The sequence below is a fragment of the Pleurodeles waltl genome, chromosome 2_2, assembly GCF_031143425.1.
Source record: "Pleurodeles waltl isolate 20211129_DDA chromosome 2_2, aPleWal1.hap1.20221129, whole genome shotgun sequence".
Lineage (NCBI taxonomy): Eukaryota > Metazoa > Chordata > Amphibia > Caudata > Salamandridae > Pleurodeles > Pleurodeles waltl.
In genome coordinates, this window is record NC_090439.1 from 180786111 (window position 1) to 180814014 (window position 27904).

Here is a 27904-nt window from a genome sequence, read left to right on the forward strand (position 1 = left end):
ACTGCCAAGGTACTGCACATTCCAGAGGGAGAGGGTGTTAGCTCCTCCACCCAGGAAGAGCGTTGTCTTACAAACCAGAGAGCCATGGCTCTCCCTCAGGTTTGTATAATGGCCATCTGGAGTGGCAGTCTGGATGGAACCAGTCAGCAACTATGCCAGTTAGGGTTAGCTTTTTCAGGGGGGCACCACTAAGGTGACCCCTGGGTACATTTAGGGTTAAATCCAACACTGGTACCTGTTTGGATTTAATATTCTGAGTTGTTTGGCACCAAACAATCCAGGGTTCAGAGTAGCCATTATATAGCTGAGAAACTCGAGCACTTCAACATAAGGCAAAAAGTGGGGGCTTACCATGCAAAAAGAGGCCTCCTCTCACACCTGGTCAAAAAAGAGTAGAGCAGGTGTCAGGAAAGTTTGAGTGAAAGGGTTTCAGTTGCAGATGGGCAGCACAATTAACAGGCTTGAGGAAAGAGGGAGAAGTGGTAGCAGGGTCACCACACTGTTGCTGACAGCCATGGACCAGGTGGAGGCTAGCTGAAGAAACAGCTCTGATATTTGAGCAGATTCAGATTGTATAACTCAGCAGTCTGGTAGTTACGGATCAGCCTTGCTGCTGGATTCTGTGGGAATTGATCAGCCTGGCTCCTGTGGTCTGTTGGTATGGATCAGCCTGGCTGATGTGTAATGTAGGTGTGGACATGCTCACATCCGAACGCTTCCGATACTTGCATCCTGATCTTGCAGCAGAGTACTTGTCTCCTTACAAGTCTTCTTTTGTTATCTCCCTCACATTTTTTGAATATGTTCACTTCCACAGCCTTCACCCCTGCCAGATCACATCAGTTGTGGACTGATAGTACTGAGTCCCAAATATAAATAGAACAGAACATTCCAGCAACAATATGGAGGGACAAAATAACCAAAGGTAAGTTTCTATATATTTTCTACACCTAACTCCATATATACCAGGGCCACTAGACTTATGCGATTGTGCGGCCACAGCAATTTTCACATAATTATGTATTTTCCCGAAGTTGCCACATAATCCATTTTCTGCTGCATAAACTACATACAAAAAATATATTTTCTGCCTCAAACGGTTTAAAAGATACTAACGATCCAGTGACACGTGTTGCCATGCAGTCGAAGGCTCTTTGCAAAGCTGAACTGGTCACCTTTCTGTTGTTTACTGCCATATTTGGGTGTGAAACTGGTATTAATGAGGTACAACCAATGCTCAGACAGTATTACCAAGTTTAACAATAACAAAATAATGAAGTAATACTTTTACAAAATATGCAGCATTATGTTGCATAACTCGCCGTTTCTTGTTGCATAATTTACTCAACCGTTTTGCATAATTAGGCCCTCTCCTGCCGCATAATTCCAGTGGCCCTGATATATACATATCTTCAACATATGGGGATGTGGAGTTAAGAATAGTAAATCCCGACCTTATATTTGTGCACTCCCTTTTGACATTTTGTCCCTCGATATTGTTGCAACAATATGATACTCCGTCGCTATTCTGGATTCAACGTTCCCTACTGCAGTGCCATGCCACTCGTACCTCACAGATCTGGGTCCGCTGGAGTGAGGCATCTGACACGGAGACGCTCAGTGAGGAGGCTTACAAAAAGAGGGATTACAAACGTACTCCGGCAGATTAAAGTATCAAAAACACCTGACCAAGGCCCTACAAGAGAAGCAAAAATACATACTCAAATTAGTACCCTCAGGAGTCCGACCCATACTGAAGGCAGGTACATAAATGAACTGTGCCTGGAGGATGGGGGCCAAGTTAAGCCAATACTCCTTTTGAGAAGAAGTGAGGGATAGTGCCTGTAGAGGGTGCAGTGTTGGGTAGTCAGTCATGAGGAAGCCTAGGGCATCTCCAGGGTTTACAAGAAGTGAAGAGGAGGCCAAAGGGACTCGTTTGCTTTCAGGTGGCCAAACAGTATCAGCTAGCAGCATGCCAAAAAGTATCCAGATCACACACACCCACTGACGAAGAGGAGGTGACATAGAAAGTACGTTCCAAGTACAGAACACAAAGTGGACTCCGAAGAGTTGCCTAAACTCAGCAATTTATGGGATTCGCCAGATTTCTTAGAAACACTAGTCTGCCTTCTCAGTAGGGAAATGCCTACATCGTTGCTCATGCATTAACAATAAAAAAAACAAAAGAAACGCCTGATGGCTTAAGTCATTTTTCGACACGTCCTTCCACCGGAGGCAGTGTGACATTTCCAACATATTTACTCATGTCTCCTTTGCAGCAGAGTTTGGAGAAGGTTAAAGGTGGACGCTCAGATCGTTATAAAGACATGCTGATAGTCTGGTGTCACGACTGCGCCCCCCTTCAGGTGGGAACCCTGAAATGCTTTTTAAATCCATCTCAGCCCACCAGAAGATCTTCCTTCATTTTTATTTGCAAGGTGTATTAGGATTTAACAATGTAATTTACCTGCAAGAATATGTTACTTTACTTTCCTATGAAACGTTCTTCAATCAGTATTGTTGTTTTATAAGACGGACCGTGTCATCTTTCCCCTCTGAAAATCACAGGAGTAAAGCGGTTGCATTCACCTCAAAGTTCCAGTGGGTCAATGTTCCTCTGTTTTCTTGATGTCAGAGAGAGAGTTCTTGGACCTACCTGCTTGTTGAAATTGCTTGATCATACGGCGCTGGGTGATTAATACACTCTCTTAAGTACTGCAACCAGCTTTAGATTACAAATCATTGTAGCTCCTCTTTGCAGGAGATCAGTGTCCAACATACCTGTTTCATGGGGATTTAATGGTCATGCTCCTCACTGTCACTCGCGTGCATGGTCCAGTGCTCAGCGTGTGCCAGAGGCTGTGGGCAGTGGGTCCAGCACTCACTTTAAGGGACTGGGACTTATTAGTCATCCTCAGAAATTCCATCAGCAGCAAGAGTCAGGAAGAGAGGAATAAGAAGGAAGAGGTTGGAAAATAATGGCAAATAGAAAAGGGTGGAATAAGAATGGACCCTCAAAAGTCAGATAAAGAGACAGGAAGTGCAGGGAGGTGGAAGAAAGAGTATGAGGTTGAATCAAAACTAGGCTGACTGTATCTGTCCGACCTGGCGTTCAGCAGCACTGTCAGAAGGCAGGTAGGAAACATTTTTGGCCTCAGCACAGCTTTTTAAATACATGATGCTATCGCCTATCTCTATAGCTGGTCTGCTCAATACTAATTATAAATCAGTTTGTGGCGTACTGTGTGACAGGCGTGCAATATAAGCTGAAATGTCAATGCATCGCTCAATAAAGCAAAAAGCTGTCACTTTATCAGAGAGGGTGTATTGCACGGATCATTCTGGATGGACTATTTTTTTTGGGCGATGCCCCTTTGCTGCTGTTAGTGCGCAGCATGCGTCTGCTCGTAGTGCTCCTGCTGGTAACTCAACATAGACCAGCCAACACCTAACTACAAACAGCTACGCTGGCGGCAGAGCCACAGATTGGGCCGAGCGGCAGTGACGCAGCTCCCATACACTGACTCCTCCGGCAAAGGAAGCTACAGCTCACACCTCTAGGCCTTTTCTTCTTACTGCAACCACCAACTGCTGCTGGATTAGTTAAGTGCATCAGTTAGCCAGGAATCTTGGAGCTGTCAGATGTTTCTTGGCACTGGTAGGGTCATACAGCTTCTGTTTTTTTATGTGTTCTTGGGTGCTTTGACTTCCTTCACTCCTCTCCTTCCTAGGAGTGTTTCACTATCTGAGCTCTCCCTCGTTGTCAACGGATGCTGGTTGCAACATTTTTCATTGACTACCAAAGCCTTATTAATGAGGTCAAACCAAGTTTGCGCTTCACACCCTGAGTCTAGGACAAAATGCTTTAAGGAAACCACAGAAAGAGCTGCGGTGTTATAAAGAGCAAGACCTAGGCCCTGAATAACAGGCATAGATGGAACCCCATTAGAAGGAGCACTGCCTATATTATATATAAGATTTATACAGCACAGAGCTGCCTCAGCAACAAAGCCTCCCAGCGCTACTCCAAAAACAAAAAGCAGACTGCACAAAAACAGACCTATCCCAAAGTGCCGCAGGAAGCAGTTAAGAATAAAACAACAAGGTCTTCAGGATTTTCCTGTAAGACCAAAGGTTCTGGACACTCCTAATAAACCAAGGGAGTGCTTTCCAAGGGGCAGGGGCCTTAGCTCCAAAGGAACAGCCTCCCACTCAGACTCTCTTAACACGCGAGAACAGAAACCAGATTACAGTTCGCTGAACACAGTGACCGTGAGGGCATGTCTGGGAACACTAGACTGGACAAGATGCGGGCCCCCTTAGAAAATAGGATCATGTGAGTAGAGCACAGGCTCTTCAAATGCATACGCTTCTCAACAGGGAGCTAATGAAATTTGTGAATAAGGCAGAGACAGAACAGCACTTTGGAAGCCAGAACAACAGCCTGGCTGTGGTGTTTTGAGAAATCTGGAGTCTGTGAATCACAGCCTTGTTGGTTCTCAGGTAGAGGATATTACAGTAGTCTACTTGTCAGGTAGGAGGATAAAAAAAATCACAGAATGGGTTTAATTCCATGCATAATTCCAAAACATCTCCTGACCACTACATTTCATCTGTGTTTTGAAAGTTAATGCGTTATCCATCCAGACACCTAGGTTTTTAACGACAGACTTTGGACGAGGGGGGACCAAGAGAGGGAGGCCACCACAGGTCCCCCAAGAGTGGGTGCCATTCCCTGAAAAGGAGAATCTCAGTTTTACTAGAATTAAATTGCAAACAGTTAGCCTCCATCCACTCAGCAACGGCTAGCATACCCCTTTGAAAAGTGGCCATATCTGACATGGAGTTGTTGGAAAAAGAAAGCCAAGCTGGGTGTCACATGTGTAAGACACCAGTGTAAGCCCCATGCATTTCACAACCCGAGCCACAGGCTGGATATAAATATTTAACAAAGTGGGGCTCAGAGAGGAACCCTGGGGAACTCTGTGATGCAGAGTGTACAACCAAGAACAGCATGTAGGATAATAAATCTGGAAAGAATGATCAGAGAGATAGGAGAAAAACCAAGCTAGAGCAGAACCAACTATACTAATCTCCTAACATTTTTGTGTGACACAGTGTTCAATACAGCACCTAAGTTAAGCAAGATCAAGGCAGAATACCTGCCTTCGTCTAGAGTGCCATGGAGTTGCTCTGTGACTGCAAGAAGAGCCGACTCCATGCTGTGTAATGGCGTGAAACCGTTCTGAGAAATATCCAAAATATGTACATCTTCTAAGATCTTTGTTAAGATAGCATTGACATGTGTCTCTACTACCTTGGCAAGAAATGGCAGAAGCAAGATAGGGTGGAAGTTCTCTGGTTTGGAGGCACCAAAAGCAGGTTTTCACAAAAGGGGAATAACCTTAGCATGACGGCCGATGACAAGGAAAGATTGGTCAGTTCCAAGCAGATAAGAGAAGACAGTATTGGAGTTTGAAAAATATGTCTGGTTTAAGAGGATCAGCGGGTGAACAGGATTTAACTTTGTTAAACAAAGTGCATAGATCATTAAGGTGTACCTGGGGTAGAAAGTGGAGCAAGGGCAGGATTTTACTAGTGTAACTGTCAAGGCTGGAGTCAATAGTATTAGGGACAAATTTAGAATAGATAGCTTCTATTTTGTCAACAAAGTAGCAGTGCCAGGCTCTCCAGTGGTCATTAGATGCATCAATAGAGTCTACCACATGTGCAGGTTTGGGAAGTATATTTAGGAGGGAAAATTACTTTTGCTGGGTTGATGCTACACTTTATTTTATCCGCAAAGTACTCAACCCTAGATCTCCAGGTCAACTTGTGGTAGGATTTGATAGCGGCTCTATACTGAGTTTATTTTTGAGGATCATAAGATTTCCTCCAAGAGCATTCGAGTACCTTACAACGCTTTCATGCAGAGATCAAAGTTTCATTGTACCTGGCGGCGGCATGCTCTTTCCTATTGTGAACTGGTCTGGCATGGATAAAAGTGGGGCAGAAAGTAGCCAGGAATTTAGGGTGTTGTCTGCATACTCTACATTAGCAGCTACCTGAAGACAACATTTCTGAAGGAATTCTTCACATTTTTGAAAATCACGTTTATGCTAAGGGCGTTTAAGAGTAGGATCCTGACCAGAGGTTGATTGTTGGCCTTCCAGATGATCCATCCAAGACATAAGGGACAGTGTAGATACCTTCATAGAATGAAGATTTGAGAAAACTGGGTCAAGAAGGTCGCTAGCTGAATTTGTAGGACCAGCAACTAGTTGTGTCAGCTGACATGCAGTGAGATCGTCCAAAAGATTGGCAATATCACCATCCTAGGTGGCATCCAAATGAGATTGCCCAAGATGTGAAAGTTAGCGGACCTAATGATAAGCGAAGCCTTCGAATTGGCCAAAGGCTCCCTAAAGGCTTTGGACAAGCCAGACGGGCAGGCACTAAATTAAAACCTCAGATACAGTAAAATAGCTATTCAAGGCAATTTTAAAAAGGGCGCTTTCACAATCTGGGATAGTGTCAGGGGTCATGCGCCATTTATAGTTCTCTCTATAAATCACTGCAATGCCACCACCTCTACCGCTAGTTCTATTAAAGTTCTACAGGTAGTAGCCAGGTGGGAGTGCAAGAACTGGTTCCACTACTGAGTCCTGGGTCAACCCGGTCTCTGTAAGGAACACTATATCTGAAGTGAGGTCTTGGATGAGGTCAAAGACCTCTATATGATGTTTGACCAAAAAACTGCAGTTGCGTCTAAAGAGTTTATATTCCATCGACTGGAGAAGCAACTTAGTGGAGAAACTCTTTCGTTTTTAGTCTAAAATGATATGTATAATATACTTACTTATAGGCGCTTTCAGTCGCACACCCTTTTCCCTTTGCTTCTTCGATTGGTCCATTTACACTTTTCTTCTGCCCACTTCAGCAGACAGCATTCAGCCGTGGGTCCGCCCCCTTCAGCTACGGACTCACTTCATTGAGTGATGGATTTCTTCCCTTTCACAAGCAGCACGTACACACACAAAGTAATTCCCTTACATATAAGCAATTACTATTGTAATGTGTGATTTTTCAGACACAACAACGTTTTTGCTCTTAGCCAGTGTTTAATATTTTTTTATTGAATAGAGCTGAGCAGCTTCCACAACAATAAAGATTTGCAAAACCCATGACAAAACAAACACTGACAAATGTTGTCAATACCAGACAACACTAGACCACGCCTATTGGCATTGCCAGTGCTTTTTCAGGTTGAATCAGCGATTGATTCCATCTTCTGTACACGTGTTTTAATACCAGTACAAAGCGAAAGCGCTTGTGTTGCAATAGAAAGCTATAGGGTTGATAACTAATGCATTCTTGACATTTGTTTCAGTCATAAGAGCAGGTTTGCTGGAATCAAAAGAACTTCAAAAGAGACAGCTCTACATTTCATGTTAAAACACGATTTAAACCTGCACTAACCATTAGGCCCACATCTTAAAATAAATTCTGTCGCGAGACACATTTACTGCAGACATCAAAGAAAGCGCTAACATTTCAGCTCACCCACCTCCTTTAGAGTTATGGTTAGTTTACTCTTAGTTTTAAAGAAATGCCTTAGTGGGAACTTCACTTGGAAAAGTTTATATGGCGTTTACAATATGGCATTCGGTACTGCCAAAAGAATAACCTGTTGTAAATAACCTTGCCAACATCTTTCAAAAATAAAGTAAAGAGAACCACTGTTATACACGTTGTTTCACGCCAGCCTGAAACGAAACACTTAACAAGACGGCTCAGGTTGTAAACTATTGCAGAGGCACTCCCACTGCCCAGAGTGGGGCAATAGTTCAGAAAGGCGACCATTATAACGACAGATTCCTAGAGGAAGGTATTCCCATAGGTAATAGATGCAAGTAGCCAGTCCATTAATTAAAAACATGCTAAATGTAACTCTTTTACTTGCATAAATGTGAAGCACATTTCACTGGTTACTCATAGAAGAAGCCGCAGCAACCTACAACATCGACACCATCAAAATGGCCACTGTCTTCAAAACCATCGAGCATTGTGTCAGACCAACATCAATTCTCCAACAGAACATTCCACAGAAAAGTGCAATCACTGTGGAAACAACATCACTCTCTCCTCATCCTGTGCCACATCTCTGCAGCATTTCACTGATACCAGAAATCCCTATCCTCCATGGTTGGTGAAAGCTCTGCTTAACACCCTTTCACTATGAATGAAAAGGAAAGCACTATCCTACACGGCTCCCCTCCTACCTGGGGACACACCCCTGCTCATCCAATTAACCAGCTGCAGATGACACTACATCCAAATGATATGAGACATTGTTCCTATCATCCATCATCTTCAACCTCCACGTAGAACACGTCACTGTACTGCAAGAATTTCAAGGTCCACCAGTATGTAATCTGTTTTTAGCACAACAGACCTGGCATTGACATCAACCCACTGAAAGATTTTTACACCACCATTTAAAGGCTTACCTGAAACGGAATCCCTTGAAAACTGAGTAGCTAACTATCCGAAGTACAAGAATGGTTTACAGTAATGAGCCGAAACAGCTTCATCTCTCAACTCCCAGACACCACCAAGGATCACAGTTCCCATACCAATAGCACCTTCCACATCAAGACTCACATCTCAAGGAAGATTTGCATAGTTTTAAATTCTATGCCAAGCTATACCTTCTGGAGCCTGCGTTTATACCTGCTCTTCAAGTACTAGTACTGTTACGCCTGGACTGTGACAACACCCTGCCCACTGGCATCCATGACAACCATCTGGCACTACTGAAGAGCATCCATGTAGCTTGATAAAAGCATCAAGAGGAGAGCACAGCTCTGTGTCACAAGCTCAACAGGCTTCACATACCTGCCTGAATCACTTTCAATATCAGCAGCTTCATATATAAGGCCGTTAGTTCCGACTACACCCCCAATGAGAAGTCTAGATCTTCTGCCGTGAACACAACCATACATCCCTGCAGTTGTCAGCCTTGTGACAAAGAAGTGTACAATGAAGACCAATAGGCAAACCTTTCGCAGATAAAGAATTTGGAATATAACATTGATATAAATCCAAAAAGCGCCTTGCTCCTTCTCTTCAGCAAGTTACTGAAACATCGGTCTTTAAGAACCTCTTCAAGAAACATCTTGTTCAAGTCAAAAAAGATTTGTTTTTCCTCCGACTGCCACACAAAGAGAGACACTCTTAAGAAAATCTGTACTTGCGCCTTTCCTAAATTGGTATGCACTCATTTGTCAAGTACAGTTTAAATAATTTACAAGTAGGTTTTCACTTTATAAGAAGATATACATACATGCATACATACATTAACATATACATGGAAACTTTGTTCCTCTACCTTCCTATTACTTATTAAACCTCTTTAACATTAACTCTGTAACACCACTAATTGAGTACAACTATTGTATAAAGACCTTACCACTGCATATCGCTGCTGGTTACCGTCTCATGTATTTGTTGTTGTTTTTTTTTAAATAATCTGTGTATAACACATACACTTAGTATTGTTTCATAATCTAATTAGTGCTCTGTACTTCTTGTTTTGGTATTTAGACATATTTGTATTGGTTAATATATTCATAACTTAAAAAAATTATTCTGAACTCATACTTACATATAAGTGGAGTGAATGGGGTTTCCAGCTTTTTATATGTCATGAACTTAAGGTACAGTTTCCTGTTGTCTTTTTTCCTTGGAGCAAACTATAGGTCTAAGATTAACAATTTGTTAAAATATTGAAAATAATTGCTGTCATTTAGTTCTTGATTTTACAATATTTGTGACTGCCTCCATAACAGTGTAGCTACTTCCCTTCCAGATCTGAATGACCTTCAAGTGAGAAAGCTTTGTCCACATGATCCACCGACTGGGAAGACAAAAGAAGACTCTTTACATATTATACCAGGCCAACTGTACAAGGAAATTCTCTCCTTGAGACAAGATCCTATACTGCAGTATAGATATTGTACTGTTTATATGTGCTTAAGACTGTGCTTCTTTCAGAATACATTCAAAACTACTATAGGGATTTCTCGTGGTGTAAGAGATGATTTCAACCACATGACAACCAAAAGGGATTCTTAAAACCTCTGTAAAGGCATTATATTAATGATCAGAGAATCTATATTTGTCCCGATTGCATCAAATGTCCTACCATTCCTCAAAAGATAGTAGTCATTTGATATCTTGAAAACAGATCTAGATTTATTTAGTCAATTAGCATCGCAAAGGTATAATGCTACCTTGCCAAACACAGGGTTCTGAATGCCAAAATTTCAGAATAGTTACTCGAGACAAATTTCGAAACCATTGCTCTAAACCTGAATCATTTACATAGTCGGTGGTTATCTTGAAAGAATGGCATATCTTTGGCATTCACGGACCTATGATGGACAACCATGATATGTTTCTGATTAAAATTGTTTCCAAAGTGTTGACTTTATGCAATCCCAGAATGCTGCCACAGTTTCAGTGCTGGGAATGCATTCGATTTTAGAAAAATACTTTGTATAACATTTATTAATTCAGAAGAAGAATTACCATCAATACTTATCATCACAGTTTGTGACAAACTACAGCACCAGAAACAGTTGTTAAAATCTGTAGTAGGTGCACTTTTACTTTGAAGGGATTGCATTGCTGTCAAGCAAGAGCATATATTTTCTGTAAATTGTCTCCATCCTTTGTGAAGCCTACACAGGGAGTCATTGATGGCTTGACATTATTAACAGATTAATACAAAGTATATGAACAAAGAAGCTAAATGCACAAATGAAATGTTTAAAGCGTTTTGCAAATGTGAATGAAGATGAAATTGGAGGCTAAAAATAAATTTAGTATCCTCAGATTGACTCGTAGGGGCAATGTAAGTGCATCGAACCGATTACAGTATGGATGATGAATGGCCTCAATTGAATTTAGAAAAACTACATCCTTCCTATTAAAACGAAATTGTTGATTTTTTTGATATTTGTTTGCAAGTTAAATAAACTTATTAATCATTAGAGTATTTGTTTGGATAATACCTGTTTGTGTAATTGTTGTGTATTGTTTTGGGGATCAAGTCATCTAAAATGCTTATGCTGGCCCCAGCTTTCAGTAATGACTCATTCGGGTCCACAGATTCTGATAATGGTTCTGTGGGCGTCCCTGGGTTCTAGTAATAGTTAAGTGAGGGTCAATAGAAGCCAAAAGGTTAAAAACTACTGGTCTAAGCAACTGTGAATTTCCTAAACAAATGTAAGGAGCTACATGGCAGTTCAGATGGGTTGGCTAACCCTAATACATGCAGCAGCCAAAATATTAGGTTTCCAAATGATAAATGTAATGCTGATGAAGGTCTTTGGCTGAACAAAGCTGAGCAACAACTATACACAGAATAGGCAAATTGCAGGGCAAACCTCTCTTGGTGTGGGGAAGAAGATGTATGTAACAGAAGCAAATAGATAATGGTGCTACTAGGCTAAGAGCCTTCTTTAGAGTTTGGCAGATAGATGCTTTTTCAAAACGTGGAGGATATCCTGCCCACTGTACCATAAGTGCCATAGACTATAAAGCACATGTATTACGGATGACTGGACATCTGTCATGTTTGTGAGGAAATGCCCATTCTTCCAAACTCTAAATCTAGAGAGGAGCTGGTCAGGACAAAAAACAAGGGGGCGCATGTGTGTCAATTGCCTGTGTTGCTAGCTTTAAGGTTTGTATTGCACACACAATATGGTAGACACAATGTGCTCACGAAGGATAACCCTTTCAAGATACCAATAACCAAACAGTGGCTGGCCATCCTTGTGATTGACACAAATAGACTGCTTTGCTTCATTGCTTCATTGTTTATCACTACATACCATGGCCTCTTTTGCTATGGCTTCTGTTTGCAAGAAGGGTCTTGTTTTGCTTTGTGGTACACCTGGAACATCTCTCTGATCCTCATTCTTAGGTTTATGGAAATACCGCTGGCATCAGTATTTCCTGGGAATGGCATTACAGCAGTATTCCAATTAAATTATTTTGGAGTAGAGAATACAGTCGTAAAACAGTGTTTCTGCAAGTCATTCCTGGAATGAAATCTTGAGTTATGACCAGGTGAATTTTCCCCGGAAATAACTGCGGAATTACACTTGCCAATTCCCCCTGGGCAATTACCACAATACTTGTAATACACATTGCGGTGGAAACTCCTGTTTCCTCAGAACGATGGCCTTAATATAGTGGAATGTCACTAGGCTCTTAAAATGGACGTTTCCCAATTCCTTACCCCTCAGGATATAGTTCTGATAGTTCTGGTCAGCTTCTGCTCCCACTTTTATCAAGCAAGTCAGGCCTTCGGCAACCACGAACTCATGCACCAAGTCCTTGTCATCCTGCCAGGACGATACAGAGAAAGAAACAACTTAGGAGGAGATGAAGGAACAGAATGTATTGCAACATAAATCAATTGCTACCGTGCGATTCTGTGAAACAGTGTAAATCGTTACTGCAAAAAGACATAACCTTTGAAGCATATCTCTGTCATGGTTGTTTGACTTTTATTCAAAATTAGTTCCGTCGTTTGATTCAAAGGCATTAGTGGTAACATATTTTTATCATCACAAAATGTGCTCCCTTTGGATACCAAAAGAATTTAACCTTCGGCTTTGCAACGGACAATTAACATTAAATTGGCTGTTGAATGACCATAAAAACTAAATGAAAATGAACGTATTTTAACTCCATCGGCACTGGCCATACTAAACTAACATGAGAAACGAAGAAAAACGTTCTAATATGAAATGCTTCAATTTATTTCGGGGCTATGACACATGCCAAATATAATTATTTCTAAACTGAATTAAAGATATGCGTTGATATACAGAATCGTTAGTTTATGTCAATGTATGCAGCAGTACAGGGATTTAAATTGCCGATTGTACTGCTGAAGCAACTATTGTTTGAAAAGAGCAACACATTACGTTGCTTGTCATACACAGGACATCTGAATCTGTGGAAGTCAAGGCACGATAACTTGTTACTCATTCATTAATTCATGAATATTCTCTGGGGTTGCCTTTGATGCTCTGAGACATAGTGGTCCTCTTCCTTCTGCCATGATATCGTGAGGGCAATGGAAAGAGGTGTTCATGGTGGAGAAGCCACCATCAACTCTGCCATCTAACACATCTATTTGGCAGCCACTGCAACAGAAGAAGTTGTGTCTAGCATGTCATCTAATAAGGGTGGCTGGGTGGTCTTTCCTTTGAGTGACACCATATTAAGCATGCAGGTATGGCATAAGAATACTGGAACATTTTCCTGTCACATTGAGAGGAACCAAGCGTGCAATAGGAAATATTAAATGTAGGTCCTATATATGTACTCCCACTTTTGGGATGTATGTGCACGAACCAAGTTGGTTAAGGGTGATTCGAGAAAGTGATGTAGTGGATGGTGGGACAAATCAGGGTATCTAAGGGCTTAATTTATATCAGACAATTCGAGGAGCTTGTCAATAGAGGCTGGGGGGGCAGCAGGTGTCAGAGTTTTTTTTTTTTCTGGCAAAGTGGCTCCCATGATGCTGGGGTAAAAAGCCCAGAGAGGTAAGTCTAAGTTTGGTTAGATATGGGCGACTGGTGTGGCAGTGTCTTTACTTCTGCAAGACCGTCAGCACAGGAGACATATAGCGAGGCACCAAGGGGCTTATGTGCAAGCCTCTGTGCACCACCAGAACTTCACTTTTAGTGACAGTCCAGCGGCACATACTGCAGGGCCATATCTACAAGGCCACTTAAAGCCACTTTGCGTGGCTTTTCATGGTCTTGTAGATATGAACTGAGGCAACGGAGCGCATGTCGCTGTGCTACCTCACCCTGCAATAGGGAGGCGTTACAGTGGGTGTTCCCATGTAACATCCATGGCTTTTGACACATTCCCAGATTTACAAGATTTTGTAAACCTGGGAATGTGTCAAAAGCCTACATCTCTCCTGGGGAGGAGTAAGGGAGGAGCAACAAAGAGAGATACCTTTTATTGCTCCTTGCTTTTCCTTTTTCTATATGTGCTGCATTCTGCAGGAACAGAAAAAGACGAAAACAACTCTCAAGTTTGTTTTTGTGCATGAAGGTGGCAATTCCTGCACAAAAACAATCAACCCTGCAATGCAGACACCCTTGCACCATGGTGCAAGGGTGCCAGCCCACTGTGCGCCAGTGCAAGGGAGAAGGAGAGGAATGTGCCACATCTCTAGATGCAGTGCATTCCTACCCTTTTCTTTTGACGCAGGGCATCGTAGCAAAAATCCTTACAGTGATGCCCTGCACCAAAATCTCGTAAATGAGGCCCTAAGTCCGTAACCTTTAAGCCTGTGCAGGATATGGGATCTCTGTGAGTGTGTAAACTGCCCTTGGCCACAACTTCAATGCTCTTCGCTCAGTCACATAACGTGTAGGGACATAGAAGAGTCAGGATGCATGAAACTGCCTAACCTATATTTGTCGGTCAAATGTGGAACTGCGGTGACAAAAAGTCTCACGTGAATATATTTTCTTCCTACTACACTTCCAAATCCAAAGCCACCTTTTCTTACAGACCTCTTGTCATTCTTATAGTACTTTGCATCCATTTATTATTTATGCTTTTCCTAGAATAGCCCCTGCATAATTAGCTTGCTGCAGATAAACTTGTCTTCCTCTCACTCTGTGTTTATTCCTTTGAGGAATTCGAAGATCTGCATCCTCAGGCGGGGCGTGGCTTTAATAGGAGCAGGAGGTGGTGTGGCACCGGGGCTCAGACCTTTGAGGAGCCAATCGAACCCCGATAATAACTGTGTTTTAACACCAGAACGGCAAATGTGCATTCTCTTTGCTTGTTTCAAGGCCCAAGGAATGCGAACTAAGCTACTGCTGTCAAATTTTCTAAAAAATGCGTGGAAACTGACACAGCTACAAAAGAATAAAGCATGATAGGCGGAGCTTCAGGCAGAAATGAACCCGGTGCCTTTGGTATGAACTACACAGTCATGAGCCTATTTACAAAGAGGTGTCCTATATTTCCTCGGAAGTTTCATTCAGAGATTGTTGAAACTAGGCATATCAAAATATTTAACTACACAATCGAAATCTTGCATAACCCATGATTACAGGATTTTGTGTATTTCATGTAATTTCCTTCCATGAGAGACAGGTCTGAGTAGAAAGTGTATCACAAGAGCTATATGTGCCGTGATCTCAAGACATTTTGTGCTTGGCAGAGTCTCTCGGCCAGTATCTTGTGTGAAATTTTTTACAAAAATTATGCAAATTGAGCCAGAAACAACAGTCCACATTTTCAACCACCCCTAGTTGATTTACCATAAAGAAGGCCTTCCATGAGCTCTCTATTTAAATTTTATGACCAAGTGTGACCAAATTGAAATTTAATTAAAAGTTCTTAAAATCTATCATAAAAATCCCGTGAAATAGTGCCCAACTTCAACTCAATAACCATGTTCTAAATAAAGTTGTAGTGGAGAGAAGTGAGCGGGTTAAGCAGCACCATCATCTCCCGCCCGTCTCAAAGCAATCTTTCTGTTCTGGTGTCCACGCTAATTGCCTGTGTGTTACACTACCCACTATGTCAATAATGAAATGTTAATTTATTTCAGAAATAATATCCTCATTCAAGGTAGCTCTGACTGGCAAGACGAATCTAGGGACCACTAATTGCCGCTTGGTTTCCAAGGAGATGGATGAAAAGGACAAGCTATCCTTTTCAGGAAGGACAGTGCCTCCTGCCCAGCCCAGGACACACATCTAAAAACACCTGCTCAAGGGCTTTCTTTGAGGGAGGCACTCCATCAGCCAAAAGAAAATCCTGATCTGTATAAAACACGACGGTATTTAAAAGCTCCTCTCTCCTTCAAATATTTGTTAGGACTGTAATGCTCTAGGGTACGATGGATGGGTCGGTATCCCTAGTGTGCAGGTGGCAATGGGTCATTTCTCTTTCTCTGAAACGTCTTCAGTCATGTGCTTTATCATCATACAGCAAAAATAGTTTTGCATATAAAAAGACACTGAAACTGGAGCGTTAGCGTTATCATAAAGAAACATTCCAGAAAAAAAACAGAACAGTTTCTGTAGTGGGGAGGACCTAACACCGTAAGCCGAACTGCCCTTCTACTTAGCTGTTCACTGTACAGCTAGAGATGATATTTTTGCTGTCCAAATGCATATTCCAAAAACATTTCAAAGTATAACAAGACATTTCCCCCCAACGAAGACTTTTGCAGAAGGAGCTACAGTGTCTCATCCTCTGCTCTCCGGCTCTCAATTACAAGGTGACTGCGGACGTGAGCGAACCCTCTGGGACTTCTTTTTTAGGTGGTGGAAGGAGGGGGAATGCTTGTCCATCACAAGAAAGATAAATAGTGCAATTACTGAATGGTCTCAGCATTCAGTAATGAGTTGGCCTGTGTTGTCCTCCTCTTGATTCAGGGATCCTCCTGGTTCCCCTGGCCTGCGGCAAATATACAATCTACAGAGCAAAGTCTGAGCACGTTGCACTACTTTGTTCAGGTGTGTATCCAGATGCCTGCAGTCTCAATACTACCATCTTGCGAGAACTATTAATGAGAAAAAACATACAAAATGGCCTGATCTTGTTCAGAGGGGATTAGTGAACAAAATGTTCCTAGTTTGTCAATGTTCATCCTTGTATGTGAATATTGTAACTACCAACTCTTCTGGTCATCACACCAAAATAAGTTCATGTTTGCGATACAAAGGGAAGACCTCACACTCACCTTCTTATGCGCATGCCGGGCCAGTCACCCTCTGCAATAAGCGACAGCGGGCAGACATTATCAAAGGAGTGAGTGGTACATGATCCCGCCTCCCAGCGGTAATGGAACACTCACTCACAACCTTCTTCATGTAGGTATTACCTGCTACAACCTGAGTAGCGACACTTCACCTCTCTCTGTATCAAAAACTATGAGTCCTTTTTATTTTTTTTATCAGACGTAAGGTATAATGCATAATGATATACTATACGATGTCTCCAAATAGAAATCATGTAGATTTAATTGGAAAGCTTGCAAACATTTTACAAGGATGCATGATCGTTCCATAACTTCAGGCAATACGTGACCTCTGAGGCACTTATCAGCAGGGCACTTTCTAGAGTGCTTTCTCCAACTATTGTTCTTTCGTGGGCAAGATCTGACTCTGCTGAAGTGAGGTAGGAGTGAATGATTTGCCCACTTTTATGCTGTCTCCACAATAGAGAAAGAAGAAAAAAATGGAGGGAGTTAAGGGGGAGACGACCCCCAAGAAAATTATGGAAGTAAGGGCATGGAACAGTAAAGAGGATTAAGAGGGGGACTTCTTGTTAAAAAGGAGTAGAAGTAAAGGGAAAAGTCAACCTAGTCAAAAGATTTTTCGTCTAGAACTGCATTCCCCAGATTGGTCTGCTCAACCCGGTAAATGCCATATTAGATAAAACAAATTGTCAAAAAAGGTTTGACGACAATGGTTCTCCAGAAAAGGATTCGCCAGGTTGGCTTTTCCATGAAAACACATAAGCAAAAGGACACATGGTAAGTCGCTGCCACCCACTCCTGCAGTTACCACTGCCCAAGCCAGTAACCCCGGCACATGCACTCGAGCACCGCGTGTCCCCAATCTCGCTCTAGGATCATTCTCGCCCCAAAGTGAGATGGATGTTCCGAGCAACAGCGGGACAGTATATGGAAAGTAGACCATTGTGCAAATGCCAAGAATCAGCATTTCTATATGTCAAACATGTTTAGTTTTCTACCTTTTTTGTGTATATGAAGTGCAAGGCTTTTATCCCAGGGGAGGTCTCTAAGCACTAAAAAAAGTCAATTAAAGCAACACAGATGAAACTGGCTAGGTAAAGGAAATAAATGAATTAGTAAATACTTTATCTTTGCTGGATAGCCGAGGGAAAATCCCACCACAAGCAGGAAGCGAGGGGGATTCCATTGGATAGGAATGTATACATTCTGCACTGTATGTCAAGTGTGGGCTCCCTGTGCATTATCACGGCCAGTATGTATGTTTAATGTTGAGCAAACAGACAGATCTAAAGCTTCGAGCAAAGATGAAAGGTAGCGAGAGCCAGCTCTCCAAATGGAAAGAGGAACGTTTATACTATGGACAATTAAGTCACTGGCGTGCAGAGCCCACCAAAGGCACAATGGCGCAGGAAGACAAAGGTTTACACTTCTTTCTTTGGGATGGAAGAAACAGACTTTTCGTTGTCAAAGTGGACACAGCAGACCCCACTACTGCAACTGGGGTATTTCACAGAGCTGCAGCAGCGTTAATCCACTGAGGAAGTAGAGGTGAATGTGGAAGTGTGGGGGAGGCTTAAGAACCCTTTATCAGCTGGCGGAAAACACAGTTGACAGCAGTAGTTGGCAAAAAGGATGAATGGGTCATTTACTCAGCACTCACAACAACACGATTTCGTTTATCTTATATAACAGGTATAATTATTGCTCAAGTCAATTGCATGAATTCAACCAACTTCGGAAAGATGGCAAGCCTTTACAGACTCAAACCTGTGGCCACGCCTCACACATAAATCATTTTGCAAGCACGCAGCCTACTTAGCTGAAATTCAGCCTAACAATTTAGAACAAACTGGGTTTGCATTTTCGGTTGAAAATCCCCTTTTGCACTGAAGCCTGTGGGAATGTGGCCATACAAGTGGAATGTTCACAAGTCTTATTGAGCTTGGAGCACTTTGTTCTAAAGCATTACAGTAAGGAATGCTTTCAAGCCCTGATTGGATTTTGTATACAAACAAGATGACTTGTGCCTGCACTTCCGCTTTTCACCACATTTTCTGTCACGGGCCCACCTTAAAGCTAAGACAGATCAAACTACTTTAAAAATATGTTCTTCTGAATCAGTTACATTTAATGAGCACCACATGTGAATACAAATATTCTTTGTTCAGCAAAATAGGGGCTTATTACGGATCTTTTTGAAAAGGCAGATAACCTCACATTCTAAATTGATGGTTACGTTTTTCATAGATTTACAAGTGGATGTCAATGAATAATCCTTATCCCCATAATTATTCCAATTTATTCCAATGGATTGTACACACAGTGGCAAGGGCACTAGATGGATCCACATCACCACAAAAGCAGTGTTTAACAATCTGTGGACTCTGGTAATTGTGGTTCAGTTCAGTCCATCTATTGAACGAAGATACCAGAAAAACAACAATTTGTCAGAGAAAAGAACGAGACTGGCCTTTAATAAAGGTAAAATAAAATATAATAAGGACATTGACATTCGCCTTCCCACACAGAATAAAACCAGTCACATGTGCAAGCTCGTTCACAATGAAACATCTCCGAAACTTCACAAAAAGAGAGAAGACTTAGCTGTAGGCCAGGTCAAGTTACCAGATCGTTTGAGCTCTGGTGCTCTGAACGGTTGATTTAGCAGTGCCAGCACTCCCAGAAGGCAAGGTAAGGCACACAGTGCTACCTTGCACCTCTTTTATAGTTTTTGACCACCATATGTGAAAAGCTCGCTAATAGAGCTACACGTCACACTGCAATATGGTATGTTTAATAGTTAGGAAAATGGTTATAAGGGGATTCCTTGAACAAATGAGTGTAGCTCAAACAGGGAATTAACCAATGTAGAGAAAACTACTAAGAGAGCTACTTAAATATACCTGAAGATATTATAATCTTCAAGAGAACAACAAAATAGTTGTAACTGATAATAACTAAATATGACTGACCAATTGTAAACACATGATATCAGGCTGCTGTACTCAGGCAGTTACTCACAAATAGAATAATCCTATTATATAGTTTTATATGAATTTTTTATTATTATTATTCAATAGTAGTACAATCATAGAAAAATATATACATTATTTCATGAAAAACAGACGAAATACCTAAATCAGACATGCCACAAGCACACTAGATGAAACAAATAAAAAGAGGTGTCTTATATACAAGTAGAACATAACATCAATAAAACTAGTCCTAATAACATAATAAGACAAAAACGATTCTTAATGGTGAAGATATATAGATATAAAGACTTCTAGTACATTAATATTGATAGACTAATACACAAAAAGAGAAACAATGTTGACGTAGTTCTATCAAAGTGGTACCGTAGGGACCAAAGGGCCTACGCGCGTTTCGGTGTTTTATGCTATTGTGGGTCACCTTCTTCAGGGCCGTTCCCAATGGTACTGTTCAATAGTGGTCTAATCTTTGCAGCCAAATCTTCTGGTCAGTTTAATTTTAGATTTGTAGTGTATTGTTTGATAATGTAGTCAAGAAATCTGATAAAAGGAAATATATGATAATTTGTATGAATCATAGTGCTAGTTTCCTAGAGGTCACCTGTTTATATTTTACATATGTGTCAATCAAGAGTGACATGCTGTTATATCAGGATAAGTGCCCAAGAAGTCTAAATGCACTTTAGGTAGTGCTAGTAATGGAATATGAAATATGGAAGGCTAGAAACTGGAGATATTATGTTAGGGAACCTAAAATGACAAGTGTTAAATCAATAATGATGATGCATTCTAAAAATAGTTAGAGAGACTGGTAGTTAGTATACTATAGTTGGAGGGTGCCTTACACTGTGCTGCCAGCATTCTTTGATTCCCTTCAGTGATTACATGCATCCTGGTGTGTGTTAAGTAATAGAGGTAATAAGTTCTAATAAAGTAAGACCTTACTTGAGGAGTCTTTTCTAGCATTTTTGTGAAACAATAGTTTTTCCGGACGTTTCTATTTCACTACGGGGCGTGATGATGCCAATTATTATACAAGAAGCGGAGCTGAATAAATAGATAGCAAAGACCACATAGTAGATAAATAAATAAGTAAGTAGATGGATTGGATCTTAGTGGTGTAATAATATAAGTTACTGCTATTGTTTGTAAATACTGAAATTCACCTGAATATTGACTGGTAGTAGCTGAGAAAATTAAATTAAGTCCATATAATCGATTTTTCTGGGTTCTCAAAATCGTAGCGATACAAGGAGTGAATCCAGAATTTGTGTGTCTGAAAATGATAAAAGAGGCTATTACAAATTATAAAAAAAGGAAGAAAGAGGGCAAAAGTAGTTAGGCTCTGTAGTATAGGCCACTCAAATCATTTAATCAAATAGTGAGATGGAATAAGTATAATGCAAGGGCAGTGAGAAAAGAAAAGAAATGAGATGAATACTTTACCGAAATACCGATCGCGACGTTAGAGTGCTCCGCATCTGCTGACTAGAGTCAGCCGCCGCTGTACGTAAACGTTCTTATACGGCTACAAAATAGTATTCCTAGTAGCACTGGGCCACCGACTTGCAAGATAGTTGGGCGGTCTAAAGCGGGCGCCCTATTGGAAGTATACTGACGGCGCGAACGGAAACTGAACAAGCTATTCATTGATATATTGTACTCTATTTAATATAGATGCAAGGGAAGTCAAAATCAGACATAAATAATGTCTAAGGACTATGGGTAAATAGGGATACGTCACTTATAGATAGAGTGAACAACAGATGGAACCCAACTATGGACTCGATTTCCAACTAGCTCTATGTTTGTGATTGAAAGGACAGAAGTTATTTTCGGTTCAGATGGTTCTGTAGAATACTTGCTAAGATCTAATGAAATGGATATTAGTGTCTGGCAAAGTACCTAACAGAGAATATCTATCAGCATATAGAAGAAAGAGAAGGTATAGAAGTGGAAATAAGGGTAGGAATAAAAATAAAAATGAAATTGAAATTGAACATAAATATAGAAATGGAAATGAAAATAAAGATAGAAATGACCGTGGTAAAGATATACAAACCTATAGAAAAAAAGAAAGCTAGGAAAAAATCTTAAAGTTTATTGATAAAAATACTGTATTAGAATATAGATACTTACCAATGAGAGTTTAGCTTATGTGATAGCGTTTTCCCAGGGGATGTACTCGTTCAATCCCTTTTCACAGCTGTCTAATGTAAAAATCCAGTAGACTTCTCTCTTTTTCCGGGTTTTATGGTCCTCTATCTGTCCATAGTTCTTAATTCTTTCTAGGACAGTCCAGGAGAGGTCCTCGATTTTATGTCCATGCTGTTTCCAGTGTGTAACCAAAGGGGCACTCTCTTTGTCATTTCGAATATTGGAAATGTGCTCCAATATTCTAACTTTGACTTCTCTTCCTGTTTCTCCTACATATAGGAGGGGGCACGGACACCTGATTAAATAGATACAATTAGCTGTTTTGCAATTCATCATCTCCGATAGTTGAAAGTTAGTACCTTTCCACAGAAATACATTGCCCACGATGGCTCTAGGGCAAGCCTTGCAATTACCACATTTATGGTTGCCTGTAATAGGTCGATTCCCATATATGGACTTCTGACAAAAGGTCTCATTTTTAGGTAGACTAGCTCTCACTAGTTTGTTCGATATATTTTGGTTTTTCCTGAAAGATAGAAGAGGGCGTTCTAATGATGTTTGGTTCGAACCGCTGTTAAGAATATGCCAATTGGCAAGAATTATTTTCCTAATTTTTTCATTTAGATTTGAGTGTTGGATTACACAAACTATGGAAGGTGTGGATTTTGTATTTTGTTTCTCGAACATACTAGTCCTATTGTAGTATTTTGCTCTTTTGTAGGAGTCTCTAATCAGTTTTCTGGGATATCCTCGTAGAAGAAATTTCTGTTGCAAAATGTTTGCATGGTGTTCAAAATCACTCAAGGTAGAGCAGTTTCTACGGACCCGTAGGAATTGGCTAAAGGGTATCCCTTGTTTTTGACTGGTAGGGTGGAAACTATCATAATGCAATATGGTATTTCTGGCTGTTGGTTTAGTGAACAGTGACATCTCAAGTTGGGAGCTGTTATGGCCAATCCAAATGTCTAGAAATTCAACTTTGTTTCTGCTAGTATGGATGGTGAACTTGAGATTGGGATCACATAAGTTGATCCACTGACTGAATTCTATTAATGCATCTTCCTCACCTGTCCAGATGAAGAAGATTTAATCGATGAAACGTGACCAAAAATGAACATTTTTGTAAAATGGTGCCATGTCATAGTAAATATGGGTTTCCTCGAAGGAGCCTACATAGATGTTGACTACACTTGGGGCACAGGCAGCCCCCATGCTGACTCCTTTCTTCTGCTGATATGTCTGACCATTAAATTTAAAAAAGTTTTCTCGTAGGACAATGTTGAGACACTGTAGAATGAAGGAAGAATGTTCTGTGTTACCTTCTTTCTCAAAGAGGCGGGCAACTGCTAGCCATGCCTCTTTCTGCGGGATGTTGGTATATAGTGCCTCAATGTCCATTGTTACTAGTAGTTGTGTAGTCGAATTGAAGGGGAGACCTTCTAGTTTGGCAATAATGTGGCTGGTGTCTCGAATAAAAGCTGGAAGTAGGGCCACTCGAGGGTTCAGGAATTTCTCCACATATTTAGATAAAGGTTCTGTCAACGCCCCTACAGTGAAGACTATAGGTCTCATTGGGGGATCTGTCTTGTTTTCATGTATTTTAGGGACTCCGTAGAACACAGGGATCCTAGTTTTCGCTGGATTAAGGTATTGGAATTCTTGTTGGCATATGATTCCATTACCTAAAGCTTCAACACTTATTTTGGTTATCTCTCCTCTGACTCGTTCATGCCAATTATTCCCTGTTTTCTGGTAATATTCTGATTCATTTAACATAGTTTGGATCTTAGATTTATAAATTTCAGTGTCTAACAATACTATGCCCCCTCCTTTGTCACGCGGTTTAACTGTGATATGTTTGTCCTTTTGTAATCCTTGCAAGGCTTGATGTTCTCCTTGATTTAAATTGAAGAAGGGTCTCGGAACAGATTTCAACAGAGATTAAATCTTATTAGACACTATATTTTCAAAGATTTTGACTTAAGGGCCCACCATATCAAGGTGGGGAGTGAAGGTAGAAGTAGGTTTTAATCCAGATAGATTTTATTCCCTGGTGTCTATTTTACCTTCGAAGTATCTGGGTAGCCTGATTCTTCGAAAGAAAGCATGAAGGTCAGAGAGAAGATCAAATTTGTTGATGGAAGTAGTAGGGATGAATGACAACCCTTTCTTTAATAAAGACTCAGTATCTGTTTCCATAGGAGAAGTTCTTAAATTAAAGACTGGTACTGCTTTTAATCCCTCCCATATTGTTGTCTCCTGGTTTGTAGGGTATGTGGAGGATTGTCCATATTCTGGAATCTGCCTCTCTGGTAATTCCTGTATCTCATTCGGGGTATTCCTCCTCTGGATAAAAAATGGTTCGAACGACTGGGGCCTTCATTGGGGCCTACCCTTGCATTGTATTGTTCAAACTGGTTGGAAGTTCCTTCCCCCTCAGATTCTGAGGTATCAGAGAAGGTAACAATTTTCTTGTTCGTCCAGTATTGTCGGTCTTGGTCTGGTACATTTTGTTGTTGATTCGCATAGTATCAGTCTGATAAATACGGGTATGCTCGTTCTTTGGTAAACCATCTAATATCCTTTCTAAGCTTATCTGTCTTTCTCTTGACTAGATATAAATTAAATGATTCAAGTTCTTGGTTGATGGTCTCTACCTATTTCTTCGCTTCCTGTACGGAGCCTTGTGTTTTCAGTTCTTCTTCTAATGACTGAATTTCTTTCATAAGAGTTTCCATCAGTTCTCTCGCGGTCTCTATTATGAGGATCATCCAATCCCGAGAACAGCGATTAGAGATCAAGGACCATTTTTCTAGAAATTGTTGCATCTCTACAAAGAGGCCTGGGATGTTTCTCACTCTTAGTCCTGTGGGAATAATCCCTGCTCGAAGGTACTCTAAGATGTATTCTGCATGTAGTTCTGTGCGTTTGTTTTTTTTCTTTAGTTCTAATAGTTTGAACCAGCCTTCTTTAGGTTGATTCGAAGAGATGGATGTCCCTGTACCTGATCTTGGTTGGTCTAATAGTTTGGCTAGATCTTCCTCACTGAATCCAAATGTTTTAATAGACTCCATAATTGGATCTAAACTGAAATCTAAGAAAATTAATTCCTCTCTGTTACCTTTCCAGACTTTTTCTCTAGGTATAGGGTGAAAATCACAGTGAAATAGTGAAACAGATGTAATATGGATGGTGGGCAGATGGGAAGAAGTACTCTTTCATAAACCCACTACTTAATTCCTAAGAAGTATATGTCTCATGCAGATAGCATTCAATAAAAGATAAAATTTCCAAGGAGACTACTAGGGCTGGCACATATGCAAAAGAATGTTTTTTATATATATATAGAAGATATATACAATATAAAATGACTACAAAAGCAAACCACTACAAAACAGACTAATGAAAGACAAAAATATAATAATCCAAAAAACCCCAACGACAAAGTGTCGTAACCTTAGGAAAATAGTTATAAGGGGATTCCCTGAACAAATGAGTGTAGCTCAAACAGGGAATTAACCAATGTAGAGAAAAATACTAAGAGAGCTACTTAATTATACCTGAAGACATTATAATCTTCAAGAGAACAACAAAATAGTCGTAACTGATAATAACTATATAACTGACCAATTGTAAACACATGATATTAGGCTGCTGTACTCAGGCAGTTACTCACAAATAGAATAATCCTATTATATAGTTTTATATGAATTTTTTATTATTATTATTCAATAGTAGTACAATCATAGAAAAATATATACATTATTTCATTAAAAACAGGCGAAATACCTAAATCAGACATGCCACAAGCACACTAGACGAAACAAATAAAAAGAGGTGTCTTATATACAAGTGGAACATAACATCAATAAAACTAGTCCTAATAACATAATAAGACAAAAACGATTCTTAATGGTGAAGATATATAGATATAAAGACTTCTAGTACATTAATATTGATAGTCTAATACACAAAAAGAGAAACAATGTTGATGTAGTTCTATCGAAGTGGTACCGTAGGGACCAAAGGGCCTACGCGCGTTTCGGTGTTTTATGCTATTGTGGGTCACCTTCTTCAGGGCCGTTCCCAATGGTACTGTTCAATAGTGGTCTAATCTTTGCAGCCAAATCTTCTGGTCAGTTTAATTTTAGATTTGTAGTGTATTGTTTGATAATGTAGTCAAGAAATCTGATAAAAGGAAATATATGATAATTTGTATGAATCATAGTGCTAGTTTCCTAGTGGTCACCTGTTTATATTTTACATATGTGTCAATCAAGAGTGACATGCTGTTATATCAGGATAAGTGCCCAAGAAGTCTAAATGCACTTTAGGTAGTGTTAGTAATGGAATATGAAATATAGAAGGCTAGAAACTGGAGATATTATGTTAGGGAACCTAAAATGACAAGTGTTAAATCAATAACGATGATGCATCCTAAAAATAGTTAGAGAGACTGGTAGTTAGTATACTATAGTTGGAGGGTGCCTTACATTGTGCTGCCAGCATTCTTTGATTCCCTTCAGTGATTACATGCATCCTGGTGTGTGTTAAGTAATAGAGGTAATAAGTTCTAATAAAGTAAGACCTTACTTGAGGAGTCTTTTCTAGCATTTTTGTGAAACAATAGTTTTTCCGGCCGTTTCTATTTCACTACGGGGCGTGATGATGCCAATTATTATACAAGAAGCGGAGCTGAATAAATAGATAGCAAAGACCACATAGTAGATAAATAAATAAGTAAGTAGATGGATTGGATCTTAGTGGTGTAATAAATATAAGTTACTGCTATTGTTTGTAAATACTGAAATATTGACTGGTAGTAGCTGAGAAAATTAAATTAAGTCCATATAATTGATTTTTATGGGTTCTCAAAATCGTAGCGATACAAGGAGTGAATCCAGAATTTGTGTGTCTGAAAATGATAAAAGAGGCTATTACAAATTATAAAAAAAGGAAGAAAGAGGGCAAAAGTAGTTAGGCTCTGTATTATAGGCCACTCAAATCATTTAATCAAATAGTGAGATGGAATAAGTATAATGCAAGGGCAGTGAGAAAAGAAAAGAAATGAGATGAATACTTTACCGAAATACCGATCGCGACGTTCGAGTGCTCCGCATCTGCTGACTAGAGTCAGCCGCCGCTGTACGTAAACGTTCTTATATGGCTACAAAATAGTATTCCTAGTAGCACTGGGCCGCCGACTTGCAAGATAGTTGGGCGGTCTAAAGTGGGCGCCATATTGGAAGTATACCTACGGCGCGAACGGAAACTGAACAAGCTATTCATTGATATATTGTACTCTATTTAATATAGATGCAAGGGAAGTCAAAATCAGACATAAATAATGTCTAAGGACTATGGGTAAATAGGGATACGTCACTTATAGATAGAGTGAACAACAGATGGAACCCAACTATGGACTCGATTTCCAACTAGCTCTATGTTTGTGATTGAAAGGACAGAAGTTATTTTCGGTTCAGAAGGTTCTGTAGAATACTTGCTAAGATCTAATGAAATGGATATTAGTGTCTGGCAAAGTACCTAACAGAGAATATCTATCAGCATATAGAAGAAAGAGAGGGTATAGAAGTGGAAATAAGGGTAGGAATAAAAATAAAAATGAAATTGAAATTGAACATAAATATAGAAATGGAAATGAAAATAAAGATAGAAATGACCGTGGTAAAGATATACAAACCTATAGAAAAAAAGAAAGCTAGGAAAAAATCTTAAAGTTTATTGATAAAAATACTGTTTTAGAATATAGATACTTACCAATGAGAGTTTAGCTTATGTGATAGTGTTTTACCAGGGGATGTACTCGTTCAATCCCTTTTCACAGCTCTCTAATGTAAAAATCCAGTAGACTTCTCTCTTTTTCCGGGTTTTATGGTCCTCTATCAGTCCATAGTTCTTAATT

General features: G+C 40.2%; 1 protein-coding gene across 8 annotated transcripts in view; it reads right to left on the reverse strand.

The window, feature by feature from the left end:
- The window catches only part of FHOD3 (formin homology 2 domain containing 3), a 1176281-nt gene that overhangs the window by 606470 nt on the left and 541907 nt on the right, over positions 1–27904 (reverse strand). For all 8 annotated transcript variants that reach the window (XM_069219602.1, XM_069219604.1, XM_069219603.1 and 5 more), the window contains exon 5: positions 12314–12419. In XM_069219602.1, the coding sequence (XP_069075703.1) occupies positions 12314–12419 (106 nt within the window). The remainder of the gene's footprint in view (positions 1–12313; positions 12420–27904) is intronic.